Below are 24,787 nucleotides of genomic sequence, written 5' to 3'. Positions count from 1 at the left end.
CCTCTGACTTAGACCACATGGGCTATTGGATAATGCTAACCAATAGTCAAACAGCTATTTAGGCAAATTAACATTCAGATTTAGCTCCATTTTGTTTTGGACCACCCACTTTTCACATTGTAAAAAAATATTTTTCAAAGTTTTATTGGCATGTTTCACAAGAAAATACTATTTCAGTCTTTCTACTTCAAAATTTCACATTAAATTGTGTTTAAAATGTGTCAAATTTGCTAGGAATTTCTGAGTGACAACTGTAGTAAATCCTGCAACATTTTTTTTCCAGTGCACCATTCAATCAACTGCCAATGCATAAAATTAAGCGCCACCCTACATATTTTTTTCATATTCACTAAAACTACATCATATACTGAAGTAAAATGGGTTGCTAATGAAATTTCATGTCGACTCTAACACAGATCAGTAGTTTGGGAATGCTGATAACTCGTGGATATCTTATATCTGCGTAGTCTGAAGAGTGAAAGGGTGCTGAGGGATCCTAATAATTTACATTATTGCAGAAAGGGCTAGAGTGAGGAACGGCCGGCGGATTCGATGAAGGAGCGTCCGGCGGACTTGTGGCAAGCACATGTGATGACCCCGGGCTGGACTCTGCTTCGTCCACTGTGAAAGCCGATCCGGCGATCCACAGGGCGAAGTTGATGTATTTCCTCAGCGACCAGCACGGATCAGCTCCAGGCATGACGAAGTGGATATCGTCCTCTTTTGGAAGACCAAACAAACACAACAAATCACACAGTGCCTTCACGCCATGGCGGCGGCGGCAACAAAACTACAGCGAGAATAAAAGTTACGCCTTCTTTCTTTGCGTGAATATTTGGGCGGCGTTATGCAAATCTTCCCACATTGTGATGTAGATATGTGGGGGTGTGTTAGAACGAGCCGTTTTAGGTAGGCGTGGTTGACTCTTAACTTTTATAAAGAATATCTCTTTGGATTTGAGACTTTAGTCTTTGCAACTTTACAGATCTTCTTTATGCACCAAGAGCTTGTAACACTCCAAAGAGAAAGGAAAAATTGAAATTGCATCATATGACCCCTTTAAGTTCTGTCAGTACATTCATATGGTATGCATTTTGTGTATGTTTTATATATTTTCACGTTCTATAATCTTACTGTGATAGTTACGTTGACTGTACAGACACAGAGGTAGTTGATACATGTTACTGTTGAGAGAGAGAAAACGCTACGTTTATAGCACAGGATATTTCACACGGAACATTTCACAGCGGCAATAGATTTGAAGGAAAGCCAGTCATCATAGACGAGGAAACAGGACAACATATTGACCAGTTCACACAGAGAAGATCTTAAAGTCAACATGAACTCAAAATCAACCCTATTTACTTTCATGTATACCCAACTCGGTATTTCCGCGCTGTCTAAAACACGTCTCTATGCTTGGGCGCACTTTGATTGTGTGCGAGAACAGCGCGTGAGTAACGAATTGAGCTCTATTTCGTTTCTTCTTCTTGTGGTTTAAAATTGCTTGTACGTGTAAACTGGCAAATTAATCTGCGAATCACGAGCGTGCCGAACGGTAGGGTTTAACTCCTAATATGTGTCAGATCAGAGCAATCTTTCATTTACTTATTTAACATGAAATTGTCAAATTGCTACTCCATATCGCTCGCATACAAAGAAAATACAGAATAATTTGAACAATCATTAACATAAATAAATAACAGAGTGTCATATCTATACTCAATTCTTCCACGGCCCGGTAGTGGGGGCCTCTGACTTAGACCACATGGGCTATTGGATAATGCTAACCAATAGTCAAACAGCTATTTAGGCAAATTAACATTCAGATTTAGCTCCATTTTGTTTTGGACCACCCACTTTTCACATTGTAAAAAAATATTTTTCAAAGTTTTATTGGCATGTTTCACAAGAAAATACTATTTCAGTCTTTCTACTTCAAAATTTCACATTAAATTGTGTTTAAAATGTGTCAAATTTGCTAGGAATTTCTGAGTGACAACTGTAGTAAATCCTGCAACATTTTTTTTCCAGTGCACCATTCAATCAACTGCCAATGCATAAAATTAAGCGCCACCCTACATATTTTTTTCATATTCACTAAAACTACATCATATACTGAAGTTAAATGGGTTGCTAATGAAATTTCATGTCGACTCTAACACAGATCAGTAGTTTGGGAATGCTGATAACTCGTGGATATCTTATATCTGCGTAGTCTGAAGAGTGAAAGGGTGCTGAGGGATCCTAATAATTTACATTATTGCAGAAAATGACTAAACAAATAATCTGAGAAATCACTTAAAGTGAGGTCAAACTTGCTCTTGAAATTCATATTTCATTCAATAATGCTACATATATGGTGGAAAGAAGTGTTTGGTTAAATGACCACTATTAAAAAAAAAAGCAATTCTTTCACGTTTGCGGCCTCTGGCATCGATGGAAACTAACAATCCTCAACATCGACTGACAGCTACATTATCCGAGCTGCATGATTCTGAGGAAATCAGCCAAAAATACTGAATATTCTCGAATCATCAGTCGATAATTAAATGTCCCAAAAGAAACATTGCAAAGCATAATATAAAATGCATTTCAATATAAAAAATAAATACATCATACTCCCAATGCTGTGAGATGATTAAGACACAAAACACAAACAGAATGGGCATTTCCCTTTTCCTAAAGACTTTCAGCGCTTTTTACTCCAACTCAACACACGGTCGGCCACCCAGCCTGACTCTATAGGTTGGATTAACAGAGATACACAAAAGAAACATTCTTTAAAACAAAACGCACTACAATAACATTAGTATTCTTTACAAAAGGAATAAGACAGATAAAATAAATTCTTCTTTCAGTATCAACACAGAAAAGCTTATATTTACCTGCTTGCATTTGTATGTGTACGCATGACTGTGTGTGTGAGGGAGAAAGAATGAAAAAAGACAGATGAAGTGAAAAGGGATAAAGAAAGAGATGAAAAACGAGTGTGATTGGGGGTGTGGGAGAGAGAAGACTTGTGTTTGGTGAGCACCAATGGAATATAGCCAGGTTTCTATATGATTGGCATTCCTCTCACTGGCTAGCCAGTGGGAAAAAGCTTTCAATTCCCAAAGGAAGGAACCGAACAAAAAGCAAATCAAACAAACACAAAAAGACTCTTTGATACAGTCTGTGAAGCCACATTATGGACTTATAGAGGCCAGGAATAAATTAGGATAGACGCACAGATCCTTATTATGCACAATTCAGACCACACAGACACCCGTCGATCCATCTAATCGACCCATCCATCCATTTATCACATGAGGAGGGTCAGAGGAGACGTCGTGATGTTCTCAGGATGAGATACTCTGTTTGTGTAGCGAAACACTTGAGTTCTCTCAACACTGAAGGTCTGTCAACATCCATCCCATCAAAAACTCTCCACTTTAAGTAGTTTGGTAGAAAAAAAGGACTCCTTCCTTATTCAGGTTTCCCTTTGAAAGTTCTTAGCGCACTCGTCATCCTTAGCATCACTCTAGCTGTGTGTCTGTGCCTATGAGGATCCATTGAAGCTGAACAAAATCCCAAAACTGGTTTTGGATAAAGCTCAATGAGAACACTATGGTTCACTTTTAGTGCATTGAATATTCCAGCGATACGCTTGACCCATTGAACGTCTATAATACAAATGTCAAATGGTTAAAGGTGATCTGAAGTTTGGATCATAATGGTGAAAAGCTTCAACAGTAGGATCTGGTGATATTCCGTACACACCCGGTACAGAATGAATGAATATGGATCTAATACTGTCGTAATAGTGTGCGGGACATAGCCAGATGGGCCACAGGGGGTGGGTCTGTTGTTTGTTCCTGAACGCAAACTCTTTTTTTGCGTGAGACCCAAACTTCAGAGTCTGTGACAAAAGAATAAGCAAACCTTTGACCTCCTCAAAGCTGTGCAAAGTTTGATCGGTGGATTATACGGGTGGTTTGATTTCACTATTCGCTTTGGGTTTCACATCTGAAAGAGAATGAGAGGAGGAAAGAAAGTTACTCATGTTAAAAATACTGAGCAACACTTTACTTCAAGCCTTTCATAAACAATTGTAACCACAGTGGTAATGCATTAAAATTGTTAAACTACCGTTCAAAAGTTCAGGACTGGTAACTTTTTTAATGTTTTTGAAAGAAGTCTCTTATATTCATAGAGGTTGCATTTATTTGATCAAAAATACAGTCAAAATAGTGATATATATATATATTTATTTGAAACAGAAATCTTTTGTAACATTATAAATGTCTTTACTGTCACTTTTGATCAATTTAATGCATTCTTGTTGAATACAAATATGATTTTATAATAATTGAAAATCCCTAAGAAATGGCTCAACATTCTCATTCTAAACAGAAATTGACTGTGTGTGTGTGTATATATATATATATATATATATACACACACACACACACATACAGATATACAGTCATATATATATATATGTACAGTATATATTAGAACTGTGTGTGTGTGTGTGTGTGTGTGTGTGTCAAATGCTTTTTTTTTCTGCAGGTCATTGATGGAGAAACGCTTCCTTGTGCAATAAACTCCCAAATGGAGAGCATGCCAATGTGTGTAAGGGTCTATTTTTAGCACAATAAGCTACATTTGAATAAGTTGTATATATGTGTGTTTGTTTACCGGCAGCTGTGGTGGTTAAGTGTCTTCCCTCTCTTTGTACAGCTCACCTCCCTCAAACTGCACCTGCATTCACAAGAGGGAGGCTGTGATGTCATCCTGCGGGTGGGGCACGGAGGACACGCCTCTCTGGCAGGTGGTGGAGGGGCGGAGCTAGGCGGTAGAGTGGGAGGGGGAGGAGGAGGGGGTGTAGTTGGCACGAGAGTCCTGTTGGCACAAGAAGAGAACAAAATCAGCTGTTGGTGTGAAATAAAGGGTCATGCGACCTTCATATATATGCCTTAAAGGAACAGTTGGACCAAATATAAACATTTTGTTGTTATTTATTTTACATTAAAAAGTTACAAAAGCTTTCAAAAGGCATGAATATGTACTAAAAGGTACTAATATGCATCTTTTAGGATTAAATACGGTACAAAGGTGAACGTTTTGAAAAGGTACCACCCCAGTGACAGCTTTTGCACCTTTTTTCTGAGAGTGCAGTATGAGAATAAGTAAATTATGACACAATGTCATTTTTGGCAAACTATTCTTTGATTTCAGTTTCAAGTTGTGAAAACTGTAAAGAGGTCCTAAAGTCAGGAGGAATTTTAAAATAGTAAGAAAAGACTCCAAGTAATTGAGTAACACAATTCTGATTATAATACTGGTTCTGACAAATCCGGCTCCAAGAGAATTATGTAAAACCGCTACAATGGACAAAGAGCACGTCAGTTCTTGCAATCATTAACTTTGCAAAACCAGACCCAAGCCTGCATCTCCACATTAGGCTTGAAATTAAATTCAGTAGCAAGCACAAAAAGACCCATAATGCATTCTGATCATGCACAGCCCTGATCTTCTTTTTGGATGGCACCACAGATATACTCTGGATAGTGTCTTTGGCCGTCAGTTCTTTGATGTCTCATTTGTGACATCTCTGATGGGATGGTGGGCTGATGGGGTTGTTTTTTTCCCTCTTCCCTTTTTTAACTAAACCAAAACTGGAGAGCAGTGTATGGGTGAGAGTTAATTAAGGAAGAAAATCAATCTTTGTGTGGAAGTGGTTTGAGAGGCTGAAAAGGGAGGGGCGTTCTGGCTGCCAAATTAGCCTGATTTCACACTTGCCACTGACTCCATCCATGGAGGAGTAAATGATGGATAGCAGGGAGGGAAAGGCGGTCCAAAGCTCCCTCCACTTGCCCTCATCAAAAACCAATGACGTAGAAAAGGAAGGAGAGGAACTGTTGAATTCTTTCCCTGACCAGAATTAATTAATTGTTGTCTGAGTAGAAGTCAATGTTGCATGCGTAAACGTGCAATACGGCACGTATGAAAAAGAGGAAATCTTCAGCTCTCATTGCCCAGAAACTCATCTATGGGAGTCATGTACATTGTTGCTTCGAAATAGATTTTAATATTTAATAATATTGATGGTACTAAATAAATAAAGGCAAAACAAAGATTAATTATTAAGCATATTGCTAAACTGCTTCTATTAAATGTCTATCATTTGTAATTTCTACGATGACAAAAAGGTACCAAAATGTACCATGGTATTCTTTGAAGTAATTTAAAGTGGAAATATAAATACCATGGTAAATGAATATGGTATTCCATACTGAAGTAGATCTTAAAATTCAGGGGGGGAAAAACATTTCATTAATCAGTATTTTTTCTTATTTTCCAGTAAAAATATGTAAACAGTTATTGAAAATAAGATTCATCTGAGAAGTAAAATTGAGTACAATATCAATATCATCTCTTTTTTTTAAGCATAACCTCATGTCTTAAGATTTTATGCAATTTTGCTTCTCAAATACATTTATCTTGTTTTAAGAACATTTTACTTGAAATTAAAAATAAAATGTAAAAATTTTAAATTGAATGAAAAATATATTTTTTATGTAACATGGCAGTATTTTTTGTAATAGGAAATGAAGAACTTACGGCTTTTTCCCCATGTGTTTCTTTCGCTTTGGTTTCCCCCTTTGCTCCTTTTTACCTTTTCTTGTTGTCTGTGAGCCTTGCCTTAAAAATAGAAAATATAATAAATATAAAAAATAAATAGATAAATAATGTACAATATGATCATGACTCAGCCAAAACGTGTTTTCACAAACATGTGAAACATTTTTATGTTGAAACATGTCAACATAAAAAGTATTAAACTGTATTTCACAATTTTAATTCAGAGATTTAATTTGGAGAGTCTGGAGATGAATTTATCAAGTCTTAATTCTTGTGACTTTTAAGCCCTGGTCTCGGTGAGGCTCCTCAGGGGCCAGTGGCCTAATTAAGCAATAGAATGAATGTTCTGTTCCGTTTCCCAACAAAGGAGGGTTCTAGGTTCTGACTCCCTTCCAACAGTGCAAGACGCAATCCAGCTGGACACACACACACACACACACACACAAAGACGCAAGCCAACTGGAAACACACACACACACACACACACACACACACACACCAAAGCAACTGATTAAGTCTTTTAGAAGTCAGATATTTTTGGCAAATTACAAATGCAGTGTTTTATTCCCTCTACAGACAGTCTTATAAGATCATTACAAACCACATGTGCGACATGTAGAACGTACGATGATGACACATACTGAATCATAAGCTATGATGCAAGTTAATATAAAAGAATGAAACTTTTAGGAGCCACAATGAAAGAAATCGCCATGATTGTTTCTTGTTGGTTGTCTTTAGTCTGGGACAGTCCAAAATCATACAATGTATCCTGGGCATTATTAAGGTATCTCTATCTACATAAACATATTCTACTGGCATGAACTCACTGGAAATTTAAACAACTTCTTTATTTTATCCCATGCCAATCTTTCTCTGATTCTATATTTTGTCCTATGCCAATCATCTTTCTTTTATTCTTTTTCAAACGAACTTTTCCAAGAAATGTAAGCTGTACCAAAAAAAATCCACATTAAATGAACAGACTGGCTGTCCATTTGGCAATAAAAGGGGAGAATTACTTGTAAAAACTGATTTCACAGCAAAGAGAAGTGTGAACATGAGGACCAATGCCAAGTTCACACACTACATCCTACTTAAATACATTTTTAATTAATTACCGCCTGCTCTCATCACTGTTCTAATGCCACTATTGGTTATAATTAGCATATATTATTGTCAGCATACACACTTGAACGTGGCTCAATCTTGAAATGAAATGGTCAAAAATAGTGGTGTAAAAGTATCATTAGTTGTTTGAAAAATCTAAATATAAAATGTCATCCCACACGGTTTGTGCAACAGACATGAATGATGCCTCAAATCGTGTGGCTCCCTGAGGAGTGTGCAATTACTTTTCTAAGCAGTCAGATTTGTGTTTTTTGTGTAGAGTGTCTTGGACAGGACTGTGAAAAAGATATTTGGAAAAAGCAGTAGCTGTTCTCTTTAACATTAGGGTCAGCGTAAACTAGTATCAGAGCAGAACACACTGAACCACTTATGCCTTTCACACACAATTAACTCACCATGCATCCATCTCCATGGAGTTGTGTGTGTGTGTACTTTTTATGCTACACTGTGGGAACCAAATGTCCCCACAAGGATAGTAAAACCTAAAATTTTTGACATTTCGAGGGAAAAAAATTATTAAAAATAGTAAATGATGTTTATCTGAAAGTGTGACAATGCAAACAGTTTTTCTGTAAGGGGTAGGTTTAGGGTTAGGTTAGGGGATAGAAAATATCGTTTGGTCAGTTTAAAACAATAGAAATCTATGGAAAGTCCCCACAATTCACAGAAACAAACATGTGTGTGTGTGTGTGTGTGTGTGTGTGTGTGTGTGTGTATGAGTATGTTTTCAGTGGGGCAAAGGAAAAAGAGGGCAAATGGTGTTCATACTGCTGGTGAACCTTCACATCTCTCTCTCTCGCACACACACAAACAAACACAAATAAACAATTTACCTGGTTGGCTCTGCATAAAGATTTGCTTTTAGCCTGTAGGGAAAAGACAGACAGTAAAAACAAAATGATAATGACATTTACAATTAAAAGAAAGATCAAATATTATCACAGCATACACACAGGGATATTTAAATTTGTATTATTTTATTATTGTTATTATTTATATATTATTATTGCTCATATTTTATCATTTTAAATGAACCCCTAACAATAAGTATTAAACTCTGGGGGCTTAACTTGTTCTGTGCTGCTAAAAAAAGCGAGCATCAATTATTTCCACTCTGAGTGCAAGTGGTGCAACGCAAAGCAACAAAACTACATGCATACATTAATCAATTTATTTTAAGCACTTACAATGAAAAGAAAATCTAGTTTTGCTGTGCTGCAAATGAGGTATACAATCACATTGAATTGGGTGAGTAATAAGATTATTTTACAAAAGGTTTTGCAATTTATCAAGTCTTATTATTAATTAACAATTGTGAAGCAAAACATCTGGATATGTTAATACAGTCATCACTGATTGGTGCACAAAAATGCTGCTTGTTATACATTCAAACTTCTATTAACTGTAGCAACACAAATTTGTAATAATAATATCCAAAACTTGACAGTGCAAAACAGACAACCTAACTCAAAATGGACTGGTTTCTAAACTTTCCAAATGTTCTTTGCTTTTAGTGATTCTATCGAGTTTTCAAGAGAAGTTAAAGTAATCATTCACCCAAAAAATTAAAATTAGCTGAAAATTTTCTCATCTCAGGCCATCCAAGATGTAGATGTATTTGTTTCTTCATTGTACCAGATTTGGAGAAATTTAACATTTGATTTAGCACTTGTTCACCAATACATCCTCTGCAGTGAATGGGTGCCGTCACAATGAGAGTCATAAGTTATAAACACAGCTTTTCACTTCACAAGATGATAACTGATGGACTGGAGTGGTGTGGATTACTTGTGGATTATTGTGATGTCTTTATCAGCTTATTGGACTCTCATACTGATGGCACCCATGTGGACTCATTGGTGAGCAAGTGATCAGATGTAATGCCAAATTCCTCCAAATCTGTTGCGAGGCAGAAACAAATTCATCTACATCTTGGTTGACCTGAGCATAAGTACATTTTCAACTAATTTTCATCTTCGGGTGAACTACTCCTTTAAGATATGACTTGGGCCAGTAAGCAACCACCCAGAACATCCTGGCTTCCATCCGAAACGCTTAAGCAACCACATAACCATCCACAACATCTAAATGAGGATTTATTACTCTGCATACTTCTGCATGAGATAATGTAGATCAGAATTGTGTTAATGTTAGTACTTGATTGTGCATGTTAAAAAGGCCCACCGTAAATGCACTTTTATTTTGAAGTGTTTTGGCGATCAGCCAGTGTTTGATTGCACTGTCAACCCTCAACTTCAAGCAGAGGTAAAACAATTGTTAAGTTGGCAAAATCAACAGTCACAACCTCCTCAGGCATTTTCTACCCTTCCTGTACTTTGCCGATCCAAAGCAGACCGCCCTAAACCAGTTCCAGCCCCAAGAAAGCCAAGAGCAACTGAACCTGTAGCAAATCCAAACTATGCCCAAGCCTCTCATGATGCATCACAAGATAGTAGTTCAGCAGAAAGTGTGGAGAGTTCTGAGTATTCAAGCAGTCAAGAAAGTTTGTCCTCTTCTGTTGATAACATGAGAAACCTGTCCCTGAACTCATCCAGGCAAAAGAAAGTTAACACCAGTCCAACAATTGATAGACGATTTTGTCAGAGAAAAGATGGAAGAAATCAAGCCAAGATGGTGAGAAGTTATGTTCGATCTCCCTCACCACAATATTCTTCCAGACCACGGCACAGCTTGTCTTCTAGGAGTAAGAGACGGCACCACAACTCTCCAAGTCCACCTACTGACCAGGAAAGAGTATATTGTGGCCCTACTCCTACAATTCCTGATCTGATTCACCCAAACCCCAGAGAGTTTGCACGGCTTAAGATTGCTTTAGAAAACATTCTTCCAACTGATGCTACAGAACGCTTTAAATTTCATATCCTGCTAGAATATCTCAAGCTTGAAGAGGCTCAGTTAATTGCTGAATCTTACAGCAGTTCACATCATCCTTATACCAACATTATGGATGCCCTCAATCAACAGTATGGCCAGCCACATCAGTTAGCGTTGCAGCGCATATTGGAATTGATGGATGGGGCCAGCATCAGCACTGGAGATATTAAAACTTTTTGCATGTATACTCTGAGGGTGAGATCTTTGGTGGGAATGCTGAGACAACTAGGTAAGCCTGGCATGGTGGAATTAAGATGTGGCTTGCATGTGTCCAGACTTCTGAGTAACTTGCCACATGATCTGCGCAGCAGTTTCAGAAGATTTATTTATCCATTAGACGTGAAGATTCCTACCCTCCTTAAATTCGCAGACTGGTTAGAATATGAAATCCAAGTTTAAGAAGATTCCACAAGGTATGCAAGCTGTTCGGGCAGAGAATGCTCAATCAGTTTGTCGAGGGATATGTCAAGGAAAGTGAAATTCCACAAAGGGACAGAAGTTCTGTTTGGCACCAAGAAATCCCCTTCATCACCTCCATCACATCTATCACCGGTCTCAGCTAAGACCATAAAAGGGAAAGCTTACTGCCCTTATTGTGATAACACCAAACACACGTTAAATAACTGTGTAAATTTCTCTCAACTTTCCAAATCTCAGAGGCACAATTGAATCAAGGGGCACAACCGATGCTGGCGCTGTGGACTGGGCCATAGGTCATCAGAGTGTAACCATAAAATGCACTGCAAAACATGCAATGTTCATCACTTGCTTGTTCTTCATGAAGTTAATGCATGGAACAAGGAGAAAGCAGTGGAAGGAGAGGATCCCTGTGCTAGCCCTGTCATGGGGGAGGCCACCAACGATGTGTTATTCATTGACAAGCCCCCAGGAAGTCGTAAGGTACTGTTAAAGATATGTAAAGTCATTCTAAGAAATGAAGATAGATCCATGAATGCTTATGCCATTCTTGACGATGGCTCAGAAAGAACCATCTTGTTGAATGCTGCAGCAAACCGGCTGAAACTGAAAGGTAAGCCAGAGGACTTGCCCCTGCGCACAAGACAAGAGTTAAAGATCCTGCATGGGGCGGCTGCTTCCTTTAACCTTTCACCAGCCTGCCAGCCAAACAAGATATATCGGATCAATGGAGCTTTCACTGCATCAGAGTTGGGGCTTGGAGCACACAGTCATCCTGTTAAAGCTTTATGGAAAATGTACCACCACCTTAAAGGTCTTCTCCTCCAAGAGATTGAAACTGCTCATCCAGTTTTGATCATTGATTCTGATTGCCCTCATTTAGTTACCCCCATTGAGCCAGTTCGCTTGGGCCCACCAGGTGGTCCTGCTGCAATTAGAACTTGTCTGGGATGGACTTTGCAAGGACCAGTTCAAGCTGTTCAACATGGCTCCAGAGAGCAACAGGGCCTGCTCACCACAAGTTGTGAACGCTGTGAACAGCACTATGTGGATTCAGAAAGTAATCCTGCCAATGACATCACTCGAGGTAAAAGGCTAGCAGAACCAGGGCCACAAAGTTGTTGGAATACAGGGTCATCATTCATTCAGCTTCCATCTAATCAGTGGCCGGTTAACCCGCCATCCTGTCCGGTAGCTGGTGATGGACTAAGAAACTATACATTCTGTGGTCTGACTAATACTGCACATTTGGCTATACCTGATCCAAGCAAATGTCTGACCTTTCAAGAGTTATTGGCTGTCACTGCAGAATCTCTCAGGGAACATGGGTATCATCTGAAGTATTTCAACAGGCTGAGATAGCTATCCTTCAGCAAGCTCAATGGGAAAGCTTTCCTTCTGAAATGACACAGCTTACAGCTGGAAAACAACTGAATACTAACAATTGACTTCCTAGCCTCACCCCCGAACTTGAACCGGCAAGTCAGCTCTTAAAGATAGGAGGTCATCTTCACCGCTGTGAAAAGACTGAGCCGGAGTCGATGCATCCTCTTGTCCTTAATCCCCAACATCCAGTCACTACCTTTCTCATTAAAGGGTTAGTTCACCCAAAAATGAAAATTAGCCTATAAATTACTCACCCTCAAGTCATCCTAGGTCTATATGACTTTCTTCTTTCAGACTAATCCAGTCGGAGTTAAAAATTGTCTTTGATCTTCCAAGCCCCCCCACTGGCAACCCCAACTGGTTTAGCTTTACCAGTTTTCTTTATGGTCCTTCGAGCCGGAGTTAGAGTTTTCCACAGTTATGGAGATGCAGCCATCCGATGTGCCTGCTGAGCGGCCCAGGAGACAATCATCTCTACCTGCACACTTGCAGGATTATGATTTGACTGGTTACAATCTACATAGATCCTTATCACCACCCAGCTATTCCCATAAATTCCCCTGTGCTGTGTCACCTGAAGAGGATGTCAGGATGGACACCCCACGTGTGGCAGCACATCATAGTGATTATCACAGTCCTCAACAGTGGTATGTGGCAGATCGATGGGATCAGCAGGTGGAAACCTTCCGAGAGGAAAATGCTGATTTAAAGAAACAGCAAAAGGACATGATTACTACAGTTCAGCAGCTGAAGGAGGAAAGAGATGATCTTATGCAGCTCAACGCCAAGTCCACGTCACAGATGTCTCAACTTCAAGCAGAGGTGAAACAATTAAGTTGGCAAAATCAACAGTAACAACCTCCTCAGGCATTGTCTACCCTTCCTGTACCTAGTCAGTCCAAAGCCCTAGATCGCCCTAAACCAGTTCCAGCCCCAAGAAAGCCAAGAGCAACTGAACCTGTAGCAAATCCAAACTATGCCCAAGCCTCTCATGATGCATCACAAGATAGTAGTTCAGCAGAAAGTGTGGAGAGTTCTGAGTATTCAAGCAGTCAAGAAAGTTTGTCCTCTTCTGTTGATAACATGAGAAACCTGTCCCTGAACTCATCCAGGCAAAAGAAAGTTAACACCAGTCCAACAATTGATAGACGATTTTGTCAGAGAAAAGATGGAAGAAATCAAGCCAAGATGGTGAGAAGTTATGTTCGATCTCCCTCACCACAATATTCTTCCAGACCACGGCACAGCTTGTCTTCTAGGAGTAAGAGACGGCACCACAACTCTCCAAGTCCACCTACTGACCAGGAAAGAGTATATTGTGGCCCTACTCCTACAATTCCTGATCTGATTCACCCAAACCCCAGAGAGTTTGCACGGCTTAAGATTGCTTTAGAAAACATTCTTCCAACTGATGCTACAGAACGCTTTAAATTTCATATCCTGCTAGAATATCTCAAGCTTGAAGAGGCTCAGTTAATTGCTGAATCTTACAGCAGTTCACATCATCCTTATACCAACATTATGGATGCCCTCAATCAACAGTATGGCCAGCCACATCAGTTAGCGTTGCAGCGCATATTGGAATTGATGGATGGGGCCAGCATCAGCACTGGAGATATTAAAACTTTTTGCATGTATACTCTGAGGGTGAGATCTTTGGTGGGAATGCTGAGACAACTAGGTAAGCCTGGCATGGTGGAATTAAGATGTGGCTTGCATGTGTCCAGACTTCTGAGTAACTTGCCACATGATCTGCGCAGCAGTTTCAGAAGATTTATTTATCCATTAGACGTGAAGATTCCTACCCTCCTTAACTTCGCAGACTGGTTAGAATATGAAATCCAAGTTTAAGAAGATTCCACAAGGTATGCAAGCTGTTCGGGCAGAGAATACTCAATCAGTTTGTCGAGGGATATGTCAAGGAAAGTGAAATTCCACAAAGGGACAGAAGTTCTGTTTGGCACCAAGAAATCCCCTTCATCACCTCCATCACATCTATCACCGGTCTCAGCTAAGACCATAAAAGGGAAAGCTTACTGCCCTTATTGTGATAACACCAAACACACGTTAAATAACTGTGTAAATTTCTCTCAACTTTCCAAATCTCAGAGGCACAATTGAATCAAGGGGCACAACCGATGCTGGCGCTGTGGACTGGGCCATAGGTCATCAGAGTGTAACCATAAAATGCACTGCAAAACATGCAATGTTCATCACTTGCTTGTTCTTCATGAAGTTAATGCATGGAACAAGGAGAAAGCAGTGGAAGGAGAGGATCCCTGTGCTAGCCCTGTCATGGGGGAGGCCACCAACGATGTGTTATTCATTGACAAGCCCCCAGGAAGTCGTAAGGTACTGTTAAAGATATGTAAAGTCATTCTAAGAAATGAAGATAGATCCATGAATGCTTATGCCATTCTTGACGATGGCTCAGAAAGAACCATCTTGTTGAATGCTGCAGCAAACCGGCTGAAACTGAAAGGTAAGCCAGAGGACTTGCCCCTGCGCACAAGACAAGAGTTAAAGATCCTGCATGGGGCGGCTGCTTCCTTTAACCTTTCACCAGCCTGCCAGCCAAACAAGATATATCGGATCAATGGAGCTTTCACTGCATCAGAGTTGGGGCTTGGAGCACACAGTCATCCTGTTAAAGCTTTATGGAAAATGTACCACCACCTTAAAGGTCTTCTCCTCCAAGAGATTGAAACTGCTCATCCAGTTTTGATCATTGATTCTGATTGCCCTCATTTAGTTACCCCCATTGAGCCAGTTCGCTTGGGCCCACCAGGTGGTCCTGCTGCAATTAGAACTTGTCTGGGATGGACTTTGCAAGGACCAGTTCAAGCTGTTCAACATGGCTCCAGAGAGCAACAGGGCCTGCTCACCACAAGTTGTGAACGCTGTGAACAGCACTATGTGGATTCAGAAAGTAATCCTGCCAATGACATCACTCGAGGTAAAAGGCTAGCAGAACCAGGGCCACAAAGTTGTTGGAATACAGGGTCATCATTCATTCAGCTTCCATCTAATCAGTGGCCGGTTAACCCGCCATCCTGTCCGGTAGCTGGTGATGGACTAAGAAACTATACATTCTGTGGTCTGACTAATACTGCACATTTGGCTATACCTGATCCAAGCAAATGTCTGACCTTTCAAGAGTTATTGGCTGTCACTGCAGAATCTCTCAGGGAACATGGGTATCATCTGAAGTATTTCAACAGGCTGAGATAGCTATCCTTCAGCAAGCTCAATGGGAAAGCTTTCCTTCTGAAATGACACAGCTTACAGCTGGAAAACAACTGAATACTAACAATTGACTTCCTAGCCTCACCCCCGAACTTGAACCGGCAAGTCAGCTCTTAAAGATAGGAGGTCATCTTCACCGCTGTGAAAAGACTGAGCCGGAGTCGATGCATCCTCTTGTCCTTAATCCCCAACATCCAGTCACTACCTTTCTCATTAAAGGGTTAGTTCACCCAAAAATGAAAATTAGCCTATAAATTACTCACCCTCAAGTCATCCTAGGTCTATATGACTTTCTTCTTTCAGACTAATCCAGTCGGAGTTAAAAATTGTCTTTGATCTTCCAAGCTGTTTAATGGCACTCAGCGGGTGTTGCAGTGCATCAATCCAAAAGAAGTTAAATAAAAAGTGCCCATCCTTAATAAAAAGTGTCTCACACAGCTCCGGGGGGTGAACAAAGTCCTCCTGTAGCAAATTGATGCGTTTTTGTAAAAAAAAAAACATATTTAAAACGTAATAATCAATTTAATCTAGCTTGCGCTCAATGTTGTAAACGGAAGCAGCTCCGGGTGGATGGCGTAAGATGACAGCATTGCGCATGCGCTGCTCAGAAGTGACGAATGCGGAAGCGCAGGGGAGAGATCAAAACAAAACAACAGTCACTAATTAGAAGTACAAAACAAGGATTTGTAAAGAAGAATGTCGGAGGATTTCGATATAAGCCAAGAGGAGACTTTCCTTTGCTATATTAAAGGGGTCATATGATGCGATTTCAATTTTTCCTTTCTCTTTGGAGTATTACAAGCTATTGGTGCATAAAGCCGATCCGGCGATCCACAGCACGAAGTTGATGTATTTCCTCAGCGACCAGCATGGATCAGCTTTAGGCATGACAAAGCGGATATCGTCCTCTTTTGGAAGGCCAAACAAAGTAGTTTCGCTTTCCCAATGAAACACACAGCGCCTTCACGACATGGCAGCGGCGGAAACAACAATACTACAGCGAGAATAAAAGTTACACCTTCTTACTTTGCGTGAACATTTGGGCGGCGTTATGCAAATCTTCCCACATCGTGACGTAGACATGTGGGTGGCATGTTAGATGGAGCTGTTTTAGGTAGGCGTGGTTGACTCTTAATTTTTATAAAGAATATCTCTTTGGATTTGAGACTTTAGTCTTTGCAACTTTACAGATATTCTTTATGCACCAAGAGCTTGTAACACTCCAAAGAGAAAGGAAAAACTGAAATCGCATCATATGACCCCTTTAAAGTGATTATTACGTTTTGAATATGGATATTTTTCTTACAAAACGCATCTATTCGCTATAGGAGGCCTTTGTTCACCCCCCGGAGCCGTGATTTGGACTGATGCACTGCAACACCCGCTGAGTTCCATTAAACACCTTGAAAGATCAAAGACAATTTTTAATATAACTCCGACTGGATTTGTCTGAAAGAAGAAAGTCATATACACCTAGGATGACTTGAGGGTGAGTAATTTATGGACTAATTTTAATTTTTTTAAATTTAATTTTTAAATTTAATTTTACTCCACCCAGGTCCTGAGCGAATACTGGCAGAGATAGGTAGGAAATACTGGATCCTTCGGTGTAGGAAAGCAATCTGACGCTATCAGCACAAAGATTGTCCAGTGTGTCAGAAGTTTCAAAAGAACCCAAAGATCCTTGAGGAAATCTTCACACTGTGCTCATTGAGATTGAAGGGATCCTAAATCCTAAACCCCTGGGGTATACATCCCACAATGTCTCTGATCCAGATCCTATTACTCCTAATTCGCTCCTCGGCGACCTGATTCAACCTTTCCTCAAGTGATATACAGTACCCTCAAAGTAAACTATTGACTCGACGTCGTTGGCGTCATAGCCAAATCATAGCAGATCACTTTTGGAAGCGGTTTATCAAGTTCTATTTGCCTGGTCTTCAGACTCGCAGCAAGTGGCAGCAAGAGTCACCCGATATTAAGGTGGGAACTACTGTTATGATTGTGGACCCATTATTTTCCCAGGGCCCTATGGCCTATTGGTCAGATCTCTCAAGTATTCTGTGGGGTGGACAATATCAGGAATCAGGACTGTTGAAGTAAAAGTTAAAGACAAGTCTTATGTGCGACCTGTGGCAAAAGTTGTACAGCTACCTGTGATACCAGACTGAAATTTTGACTTTGGCCTTTTCATAATGTACAGATTTCCTCATTCTTTAGAAATCTGGGGGCGGCTGTTAAAAAGGCCCAACATAAATGCACTTTTATTTTGAAGTGTTCTGGTGATCAGCCAGTGTTTGATTGCGCTGTCAACACAGCAACGTAAAGACGCTACGCTCCGCCCAATTCCAGCAGGTAGCGTTGATTAGTGTCTTGTAGAAATAGACCCGCATGGAGTGGGTGAAAGAATAAGGACTTGATGGTTGCTTCATGTTTGGTGTTGTGTGCATATTATATGCACCAGTTAAGTTAATTTATTTACTTCAGCTCATGTTAACTGCGACCTTTCTGAATTTATATTCTGTTCGATTGATATTCATTGTTTAAAGGTACTTGTATAGAAGTAGTGATTAATTTGTTTATATATTCGCTGACTGTTGTTGGAAGTTTGTTTGCTACCTTGCATTGTATGAATTTACTGAGTTTAATGAATTTATTCTAATTTTGTTATTATATGCTTGTTTCAGACCACACACACACACACACACACACACACACACACACTCATGGAAACAAAGTAATTGTCGGCACTTATGTGCTCAACATTTCTTGAACTTTAATGGAATTATTGTGGAGGAAATAAAAGAATCATAAGAACTTTAAACTGCATCTTCGTGATGCAAAGCTGAATTTTCAGCATCATTACTCCAGTCTTCAGTGTCACATGATCATTCAGAAAACATTCTAATATGCTGATTTTGCATTGCATTTCGCAATGATTAACATTTCTTGTTATTATCAATGTTTAAAACAGTTGTGCTGTTTAATATTATTTTTTTTTAGGATATTTGATGAACAGTCTTTGATTTAAAATTACTGTCACTCTTAATCAGTTTAATGCATCCTAGCTGAATAAAAGTATTAATCTATTTTAAAAAAAAGTGTTTAATGTTAGTGCATAAAAAAAAAAAAAAACTTTTTTACTCGTTATGCATGTTTGTTTTGATGTCAAAACCAGAGAAAAACCTAACAATTTCAAAGTCTTTTTTCTTAACTTTTCAGGTTTTTATAATGATCTAATTTTTAGTAATTATAAGGATTTCCATATAATTGATTTTATTATTCTACAAATGCAAAATAATTGTTTAGTTAGGGTTAAGGGCCTTTCAGTCCGAACATGTTCTCCTGTTCGTTACTGTTTTCACATTTATGCTCAAATGCATAGTCTTCGATGCTGCATCACCGGTTTTTAGTGTTTGGCACCACAAGCACTGCGATTTTTAGGGTGGTGCATCAAATTAAAAGTAGTTCAGCTTTTACCATTCCATTTCAAAGTGCTTTGTCTAGAATTTTCTAAACACAAGAGCATATCATGTGAACTGCCCCTTAGGGTTTGAGATAGTCTCTGATGCATAACAATTAGCTTTATATTAAAACAACCCTAGTAAAAAATAAATATACTAAAATGTATTTAAAGTACATTTATTTCATGTTATGTGTAGAAATACATTTCCATATTTATGTACTTAATAAAAATATCCTGCAATTGTACATTTAGTATACTAAACCCGTATACTTTAAAGTATGCTAAATTGGAACAACTAATTTTGTACTTAATGCACTTTAATTGTGCAGAAGTAGTGCTGAAGTACAACTAAAGATATACTGAAGTATATCTGTGCTAAAGTGGAACTATTGCAAGTATATTTCAGGTACATTTTAAATATCTTGCATTTAAAGACCGATATTATTCAAAGATCATACAATCCTCAGCAATGGTGATATTAAACACATTTTAGGCTTAATAGTAAGAAATGTGCATTGTGCACAAGTGATACTCCAAATAAAGTTGAATAATACTTTTTATATCAGTAAGTCTCGAGCGATATGTCAGTAAATATGTTAATAGATTTGAACTATACTTGGTACGAAGTAAATGTATTTTAATTGACTTTTACTAGGATTTTACTAGGATTTACTTGGGAATATAAGTCTATGGTATGTTGCCCTTACTGACATTGCTAGGTCAGTTTGTGTGTATGTGTGTGAGCATGTATCTCACCTGCACTCACACTGGTTATGTTCAATAAAAGGCAGCTGCACAAGTTCATGCTTCATGTATGAGGTCCTCATGAGCTGTGGAGTTCAACAGAGCAGGAGTTAGCATTTAAATGCATGCATACAGACACACACACATGCACAATCTGTTCTGCATAGTAATGACTTCATCTTTTATCCCTCAATCTGTCTATACAGTACGTGACCAGGATCCAACCTGATCCATTACACTAGAGACTTCATCTACCCACACTGAATATGTATGACTAACTCATGCTGTGTGTCCTCTGTGTGTGTGTGCCTTTCTGGATGTTTTATTCACCATACTAAGCCGTGTGGTTTGAGATCTTGCATTATACGGGGTGTGTTTGTGTGTGGAGGTACTTTGCCCCTAAAAATCTGTCATTATTGACGTATACATGTGAGTGTGTAATATGAGTGTTGCATTCCACCACATTAAGCATGTGAATGTAAAATAGTACATGTATGTGTGAAAGGTTTCTATGAGTGTTTCTGTGAGTGGTGAAATGGAGAGAATTTTACTGTACATTAACCTTTCAAAAGTTTGGTGTCAGGAAGATTTTAGAGAGGACATTGCTTTTAAAATATTAAGCAGCTCAACTGTTTTTAACACTGATAATAAGAAATGTTTCTTGAGCAGCAAATCAACATATCAGAATGATTTCTTGAAGGGTCATGTGACACTTAAAACCAGAGTAATGGCTGCAGGAAATTCAGATTTGAATCACAGGTATAAATTCTATTTTAAGTTATATTCAAATAGAAAAGAGCTATTTTAAATTGTAATAATATTTCACAATAGTAGTGTTTTTTTTTGTCTGTATTTTTTTTAATCAAATAAATGCAGCCTCTGTGAACATAAGAAATTCTTACCAGCCCCAAACTTTTGAACAATGGTGTATGTAATGATACACAGAGATCCCTAAAAAGTATTTGGACAATTCAGTCACATTTTTACCATTGCATTAGAAAACTAAATATCAAAACAAATAGGATTTATTAATAAAAAGATACTGGATGTCGAATGTTTATGGAACACGTCCATAATTAATGTGAGGAACTGCACCTGTGTGAACTCTGCATTAAGTGCACTGGTTTGTGTGTGTACGTACCTCCATTACAAGTGTGTGTGTTTGTGACGGCACACACTCCAGTGCCTCATCGGAGCAGCAGCCTCCACAGCGGCGCAGTGTTACACACGACGGCAGGAAGAGGTGATTTGTCTCCCACGAAAACTCCCGCCAAACTTCCACCAGCGTCTCTCTGGGATGACATCCGCTTCTCTGATACACATCCAACCACCTCACCACTGAGAGAGAGAATAAATGAATAACACTGAGAAAGAAAACCCTTCTCTCTTTATAGAACGTTCCGGGTTCAGCACAGAATCTGTGACATGCTATTGTATAAACTTTACATTGATGCATTCTGGAAGGTTAATTAGACAACCTGCCTCATCATTAATTGAAAACAACATTATACATGTACATAAATAAATTACACATTACACATAAATTTATATAGACATAAATATTGATGCAAGGATCTAAATTATTGACGCAATATCTGTTAGATGTGTTATCAACAGAATTCCTGTTGGTTGATTTATCTCAGTGTAAACAATCTGTGCCTGGTTGTGCGTAAAACATTACATATTGCAAAATGTTTGTAAGTGATTCTCTTGCACCAGTCTCATGTGAACACGTATAAAGTTCAGGCTGTACTTTCAAAATAGTATGCATTTTTAACATTTACCTTGGTGCACACCATCAAATGTACAGTGAGTGCATTGTCGTTGAAGATTTCTTTGCTTTTACAAACTAAAGTGTTTAAATTATTTCCTGCGGTAATTGACAGCATGTCACAGATGCTGATTATAGAGTGTAACCTAATTTATATTTAACCTGGAACATTCCTTTAAATAGCACCAATATACTGGTACTTAAATAAACCAATTCACTGATCTCAAGCACCTGTAATGTAACATAAAAAAAAAACTTTTTACTCTCCAAAACATCTTTTTATACAATATAGCATTGCTTAAGGACTTTATTGCTTTATAGACAATTTTAATTAAATTGTAACGTTATTATGTTGATTCTTTAGGTGGACTGCCAATAAAATAAATAGTTGCTGAAATCAAGGTTAACATTTACATTTACATTTAATCATTTAGCAGACGCTTTTATCCAAAGCAACTTACAAAGTAGAAGCAATCAGACCAACGAGAGAGCAACAGTATACAAGTGCTGTGACAAGTCTCAGATAGTCTAGCACAGTGCACATAGCAAGGATTTAAAAAAAAAAATTAATTAGACCAAAACGAATAGAATAGAATAGGTAAGTACTAGTATTAATTGGTCAGGTAATGGCGAAAAAGATGTGTCTTTAGATGTTTTTTGAAAATGGCTAAAGACTCAGCTGCTCGGGTTAACATGCAACAGTAATATTTTGACATTGTAATTTAAAATAACTGTTTTCTATTTGAGTATATTTTAAAATGTAATTTATACTGTGACGCAAAGTGGAATTTTCTCTAGTCTTCAGTGACACATGATCCTTCAGAAATCATTCTAATATGCTGATTTGCTGCTCAAGAAACATTCCTTATTATTATCAATTTTAAAAACAGCTGTGCTGCTGCCTTAATATACTTCTTTAAATCATAATTGTTTTCAGTATTCTTTTGATTTCTTGATTTAATCCGATTTAATGTATCCTTGCTGAATTAAAGTACTTCTTTAAAACAAAAGAAAATTTCCCAAACTTTTACTGTAGGTGGCTTTTATGGGTGCAATGTAATGACACAGTAGCTGCCAAAGAGGTATTCTGCCATGAGAATTGAGGACCAGAATGAGTCATTTTATTATACTCTGTTTTATTATATATTATATAACCTCACTAAATCAGTAATGCACCTATGAGAATAAGACAACAAAAGAAAGCAAGGCTCAATACCTTCTCCAGATATATGGCTCTCTGTTGGCATCCAGTGGTCTGACTAGAGGAAAGGACACAGACAAAGCGTCAGACACAACATATACCAAAAACCTGAGAGCTGATTCCAGTCAACATAATGATGAAAACATTTTCTTATAATGCATTTCTAGTGTTTATTTGTGTCAGAGCAGCATAAAGGTGGATGTTAGCACACGTTCACACAAACACGCCCCTCATACGGCGAGGTCCGCACACTGGAACAAGGTCACCGCTGAGGGAGAAAGCAGACTTTGCACTGCAGCGCAAACAACACACACATACATGGCTTCCTTGCACCATGTCTGACTGCTTACTGTGTGGGTAGTTTTTCTAAGCATGCGTGACAATCTTATTATAGGTGATTTTACACTGATATAGGCCAGCACATTCAGTTATACCCTGTGTTTCTGTGCATTTATTCTGTAATGATGACATCAAATAAAGGTGTAATGTAATTAAGTGCAATATTAATCAGAAAACAGGCAGATCATTGCACAGCAGTGACGTGCGGAGAGGCGTCTGCTGATTCTGTGTTGCAATATGAGGGTTGAGTCAGTCAATTCCAGATACCTCCTGCCTCGGTGCCATTGTGAAATACAGCAGCCAGCTCAGAGCTGGCAAGGCGACTGGCACACACACACACTTTCACACACACATATTAACATTCACTTTCTCTCTCTGAAATGCACACACACTGAAAATCACAGCTCTGCCAGTTTTTTTTTTTGCAGCAGTTGGCTGGATTTGGCTGCGTCAGCCCTTTCTTTCTAAGAGCCCTTGAGTTTGAGCACCAATCATCAGCTCTGCTGCCTCGCTCTCCCACAATCCCCTCCACCTGCAGCCCTTGGGTCAGTCTGGCATCTGTGAATGGACTCAAGCTTTAAGAACTGAGGTTTTCAAAATGAACAGCAGGTATCAGGCACTGCTATAGCTGATCCAAGTCTGAGACCACATGGAAAATCTTTTTTTTTTTTTTTTTCATTTAAACCTGAAAATAAACAGAACGTTTTAGAAATTCAAGAATTAAAACTAGAGAAAAATTATGATGTAAAATTCTGGACCTCACTGAAATGAAATTGGTGTAGTTTTGTTACTTTGAAAAATTTTCACCCAGAAATTGCTAGTAAATTATTACAGATAAATGGAAAGAAACACATTGAATTGAATGTGAAATTCTAAAGTAGAAAGACTGAGACAATCTTTTTAATACATACTCCAGCAATCCTTGTTTCATTTACTTCAAATTAACTTAATTATCTTGCAGAAATCATTTTTTACAATGTTTCTAGGTCACTAATGGAATATAACCAATTTCTGACACTAAGCATGAGAAATTCTTTCTACAAAAGTTTTTTTCTTCTATTGAAACACAAGATGCTCTTTGAATGATCTCAAATCATGCTGGAGAACACGATCATCAGGTTTTGTGATCATCATGTCAGTTATAGTACTGCAGTCATTAAAGCAAAAAGAGACAAACCAAATACAAAGATGGTCTAAAAAATTCACCTATATTGCTTAATATCCACTCATATAATGTTATTTGAAAAAAAAGCACGCAGATGTATTTCACTAGTGGTCTCAGACTGCACTGCACATGCTGGATTGTGAACAGAAAATGCTAGACATCACCATCAGTGTTGCCAGAGTTGCGGTTTTCCCCGCACTATTTTGAAAATGCAGTTGCGGGACAGTTTTTTGGCCTAGTATTTTATAAATCGCAGCTGCAAAAAGTTTTTCTGTAGACAAAGAACAATGAAGATAGATCTTTTTAGTATATACTATGTTTTACTATCTTTACTTCATGTGTATTGATCCTTTAAATGAATATCTGGCAACCTAAGGACCTCAAGTAGAAGGAGAA

At 38.5% G+C, this 24,787-nt stretch overlaps 1 protein-coding gene across 1 annotated transcript; it reads right to left on the bottom strand.

Annotated features, from left to right (window-relative positions):
* Positions 1 to 2,030: 2,030 nt before the first annotated feature.
* On the bottom strand, positions 2,031 to 23,003 carry LOC107589104 (vascular endothelial growth factor A-like). The gene is made up of 7 exons (XM_016277446.1): positions 22,903 to 23,003; positions 21,057 to 21,253; positions 19,928 to 20,001; positions 8,595 to 8,627; positions 6,610 to 6,690; positions 4,684 to 4,887; positions 2,031 to 4,008 (listed from the first exon to the last, which is right to left on the bottom strand). The coding sequence occupies exons 1-7, from the start codon at positions 22,931 to 22,933 to the stop codon at positions 3,987 to 3,989; spliced, it is 642 nt and encodes a 213-aa protein (XP_016132932.1). The 5' UTR covers positions 22,934 to 23,003; the 3' UTR covers positions 2,031 to 3,986.
* Between the last annotated feature and the right edge of the window lie 1,784 nt (positions 23,004 to 24,787).

This window comes from Sinocyclocheilus grahami, unplaced genomic scaffold (assembly GCF_001515645.1).
Source record: "Sinocyclocheilus grahami isolate Dianchi unplaced genomic scaffold, SAMN03320097.WGS_v1.1 scaffold112.1, whole genome shotgun sequence".
Classification (NCBI taxonomy): Eukaryota; Metazoa; Chordata; class Actinopteri; order Cypriniformes; family Cyprinidae; genus Sinocyclocheilus; species Sinocyclocheilus grahami.
The sequence above is the reverse complement of the archived record's forward strand: the minus strand, read 5'-3'. Positions and strand labels throughout refer to the sequence as shown.

Bases quoted from the DNA above. Each gene is read 5' to 3' on its own strand.
- LOC107589104 (XM_016277446.1), bottom strand. From the start codon at position 22,933: ATGCCAACAGAGAGCCATATATCTGGAGAAG. The intron at 8,628-19,927 runs GTGAGATACATG...TTTTCCCTACAG, and splicing joins CATAACCAGTGTGAGTGCAG to GCTAAAAGCAAATCTTTATG. The intron at 4,888-6,609 runs GTAAGTTCTTCA...TTGTGCCAACAG, and splicing joins AAACACATGGGGAAAAAGCC to GACTCTCGTGCCAACTACAC.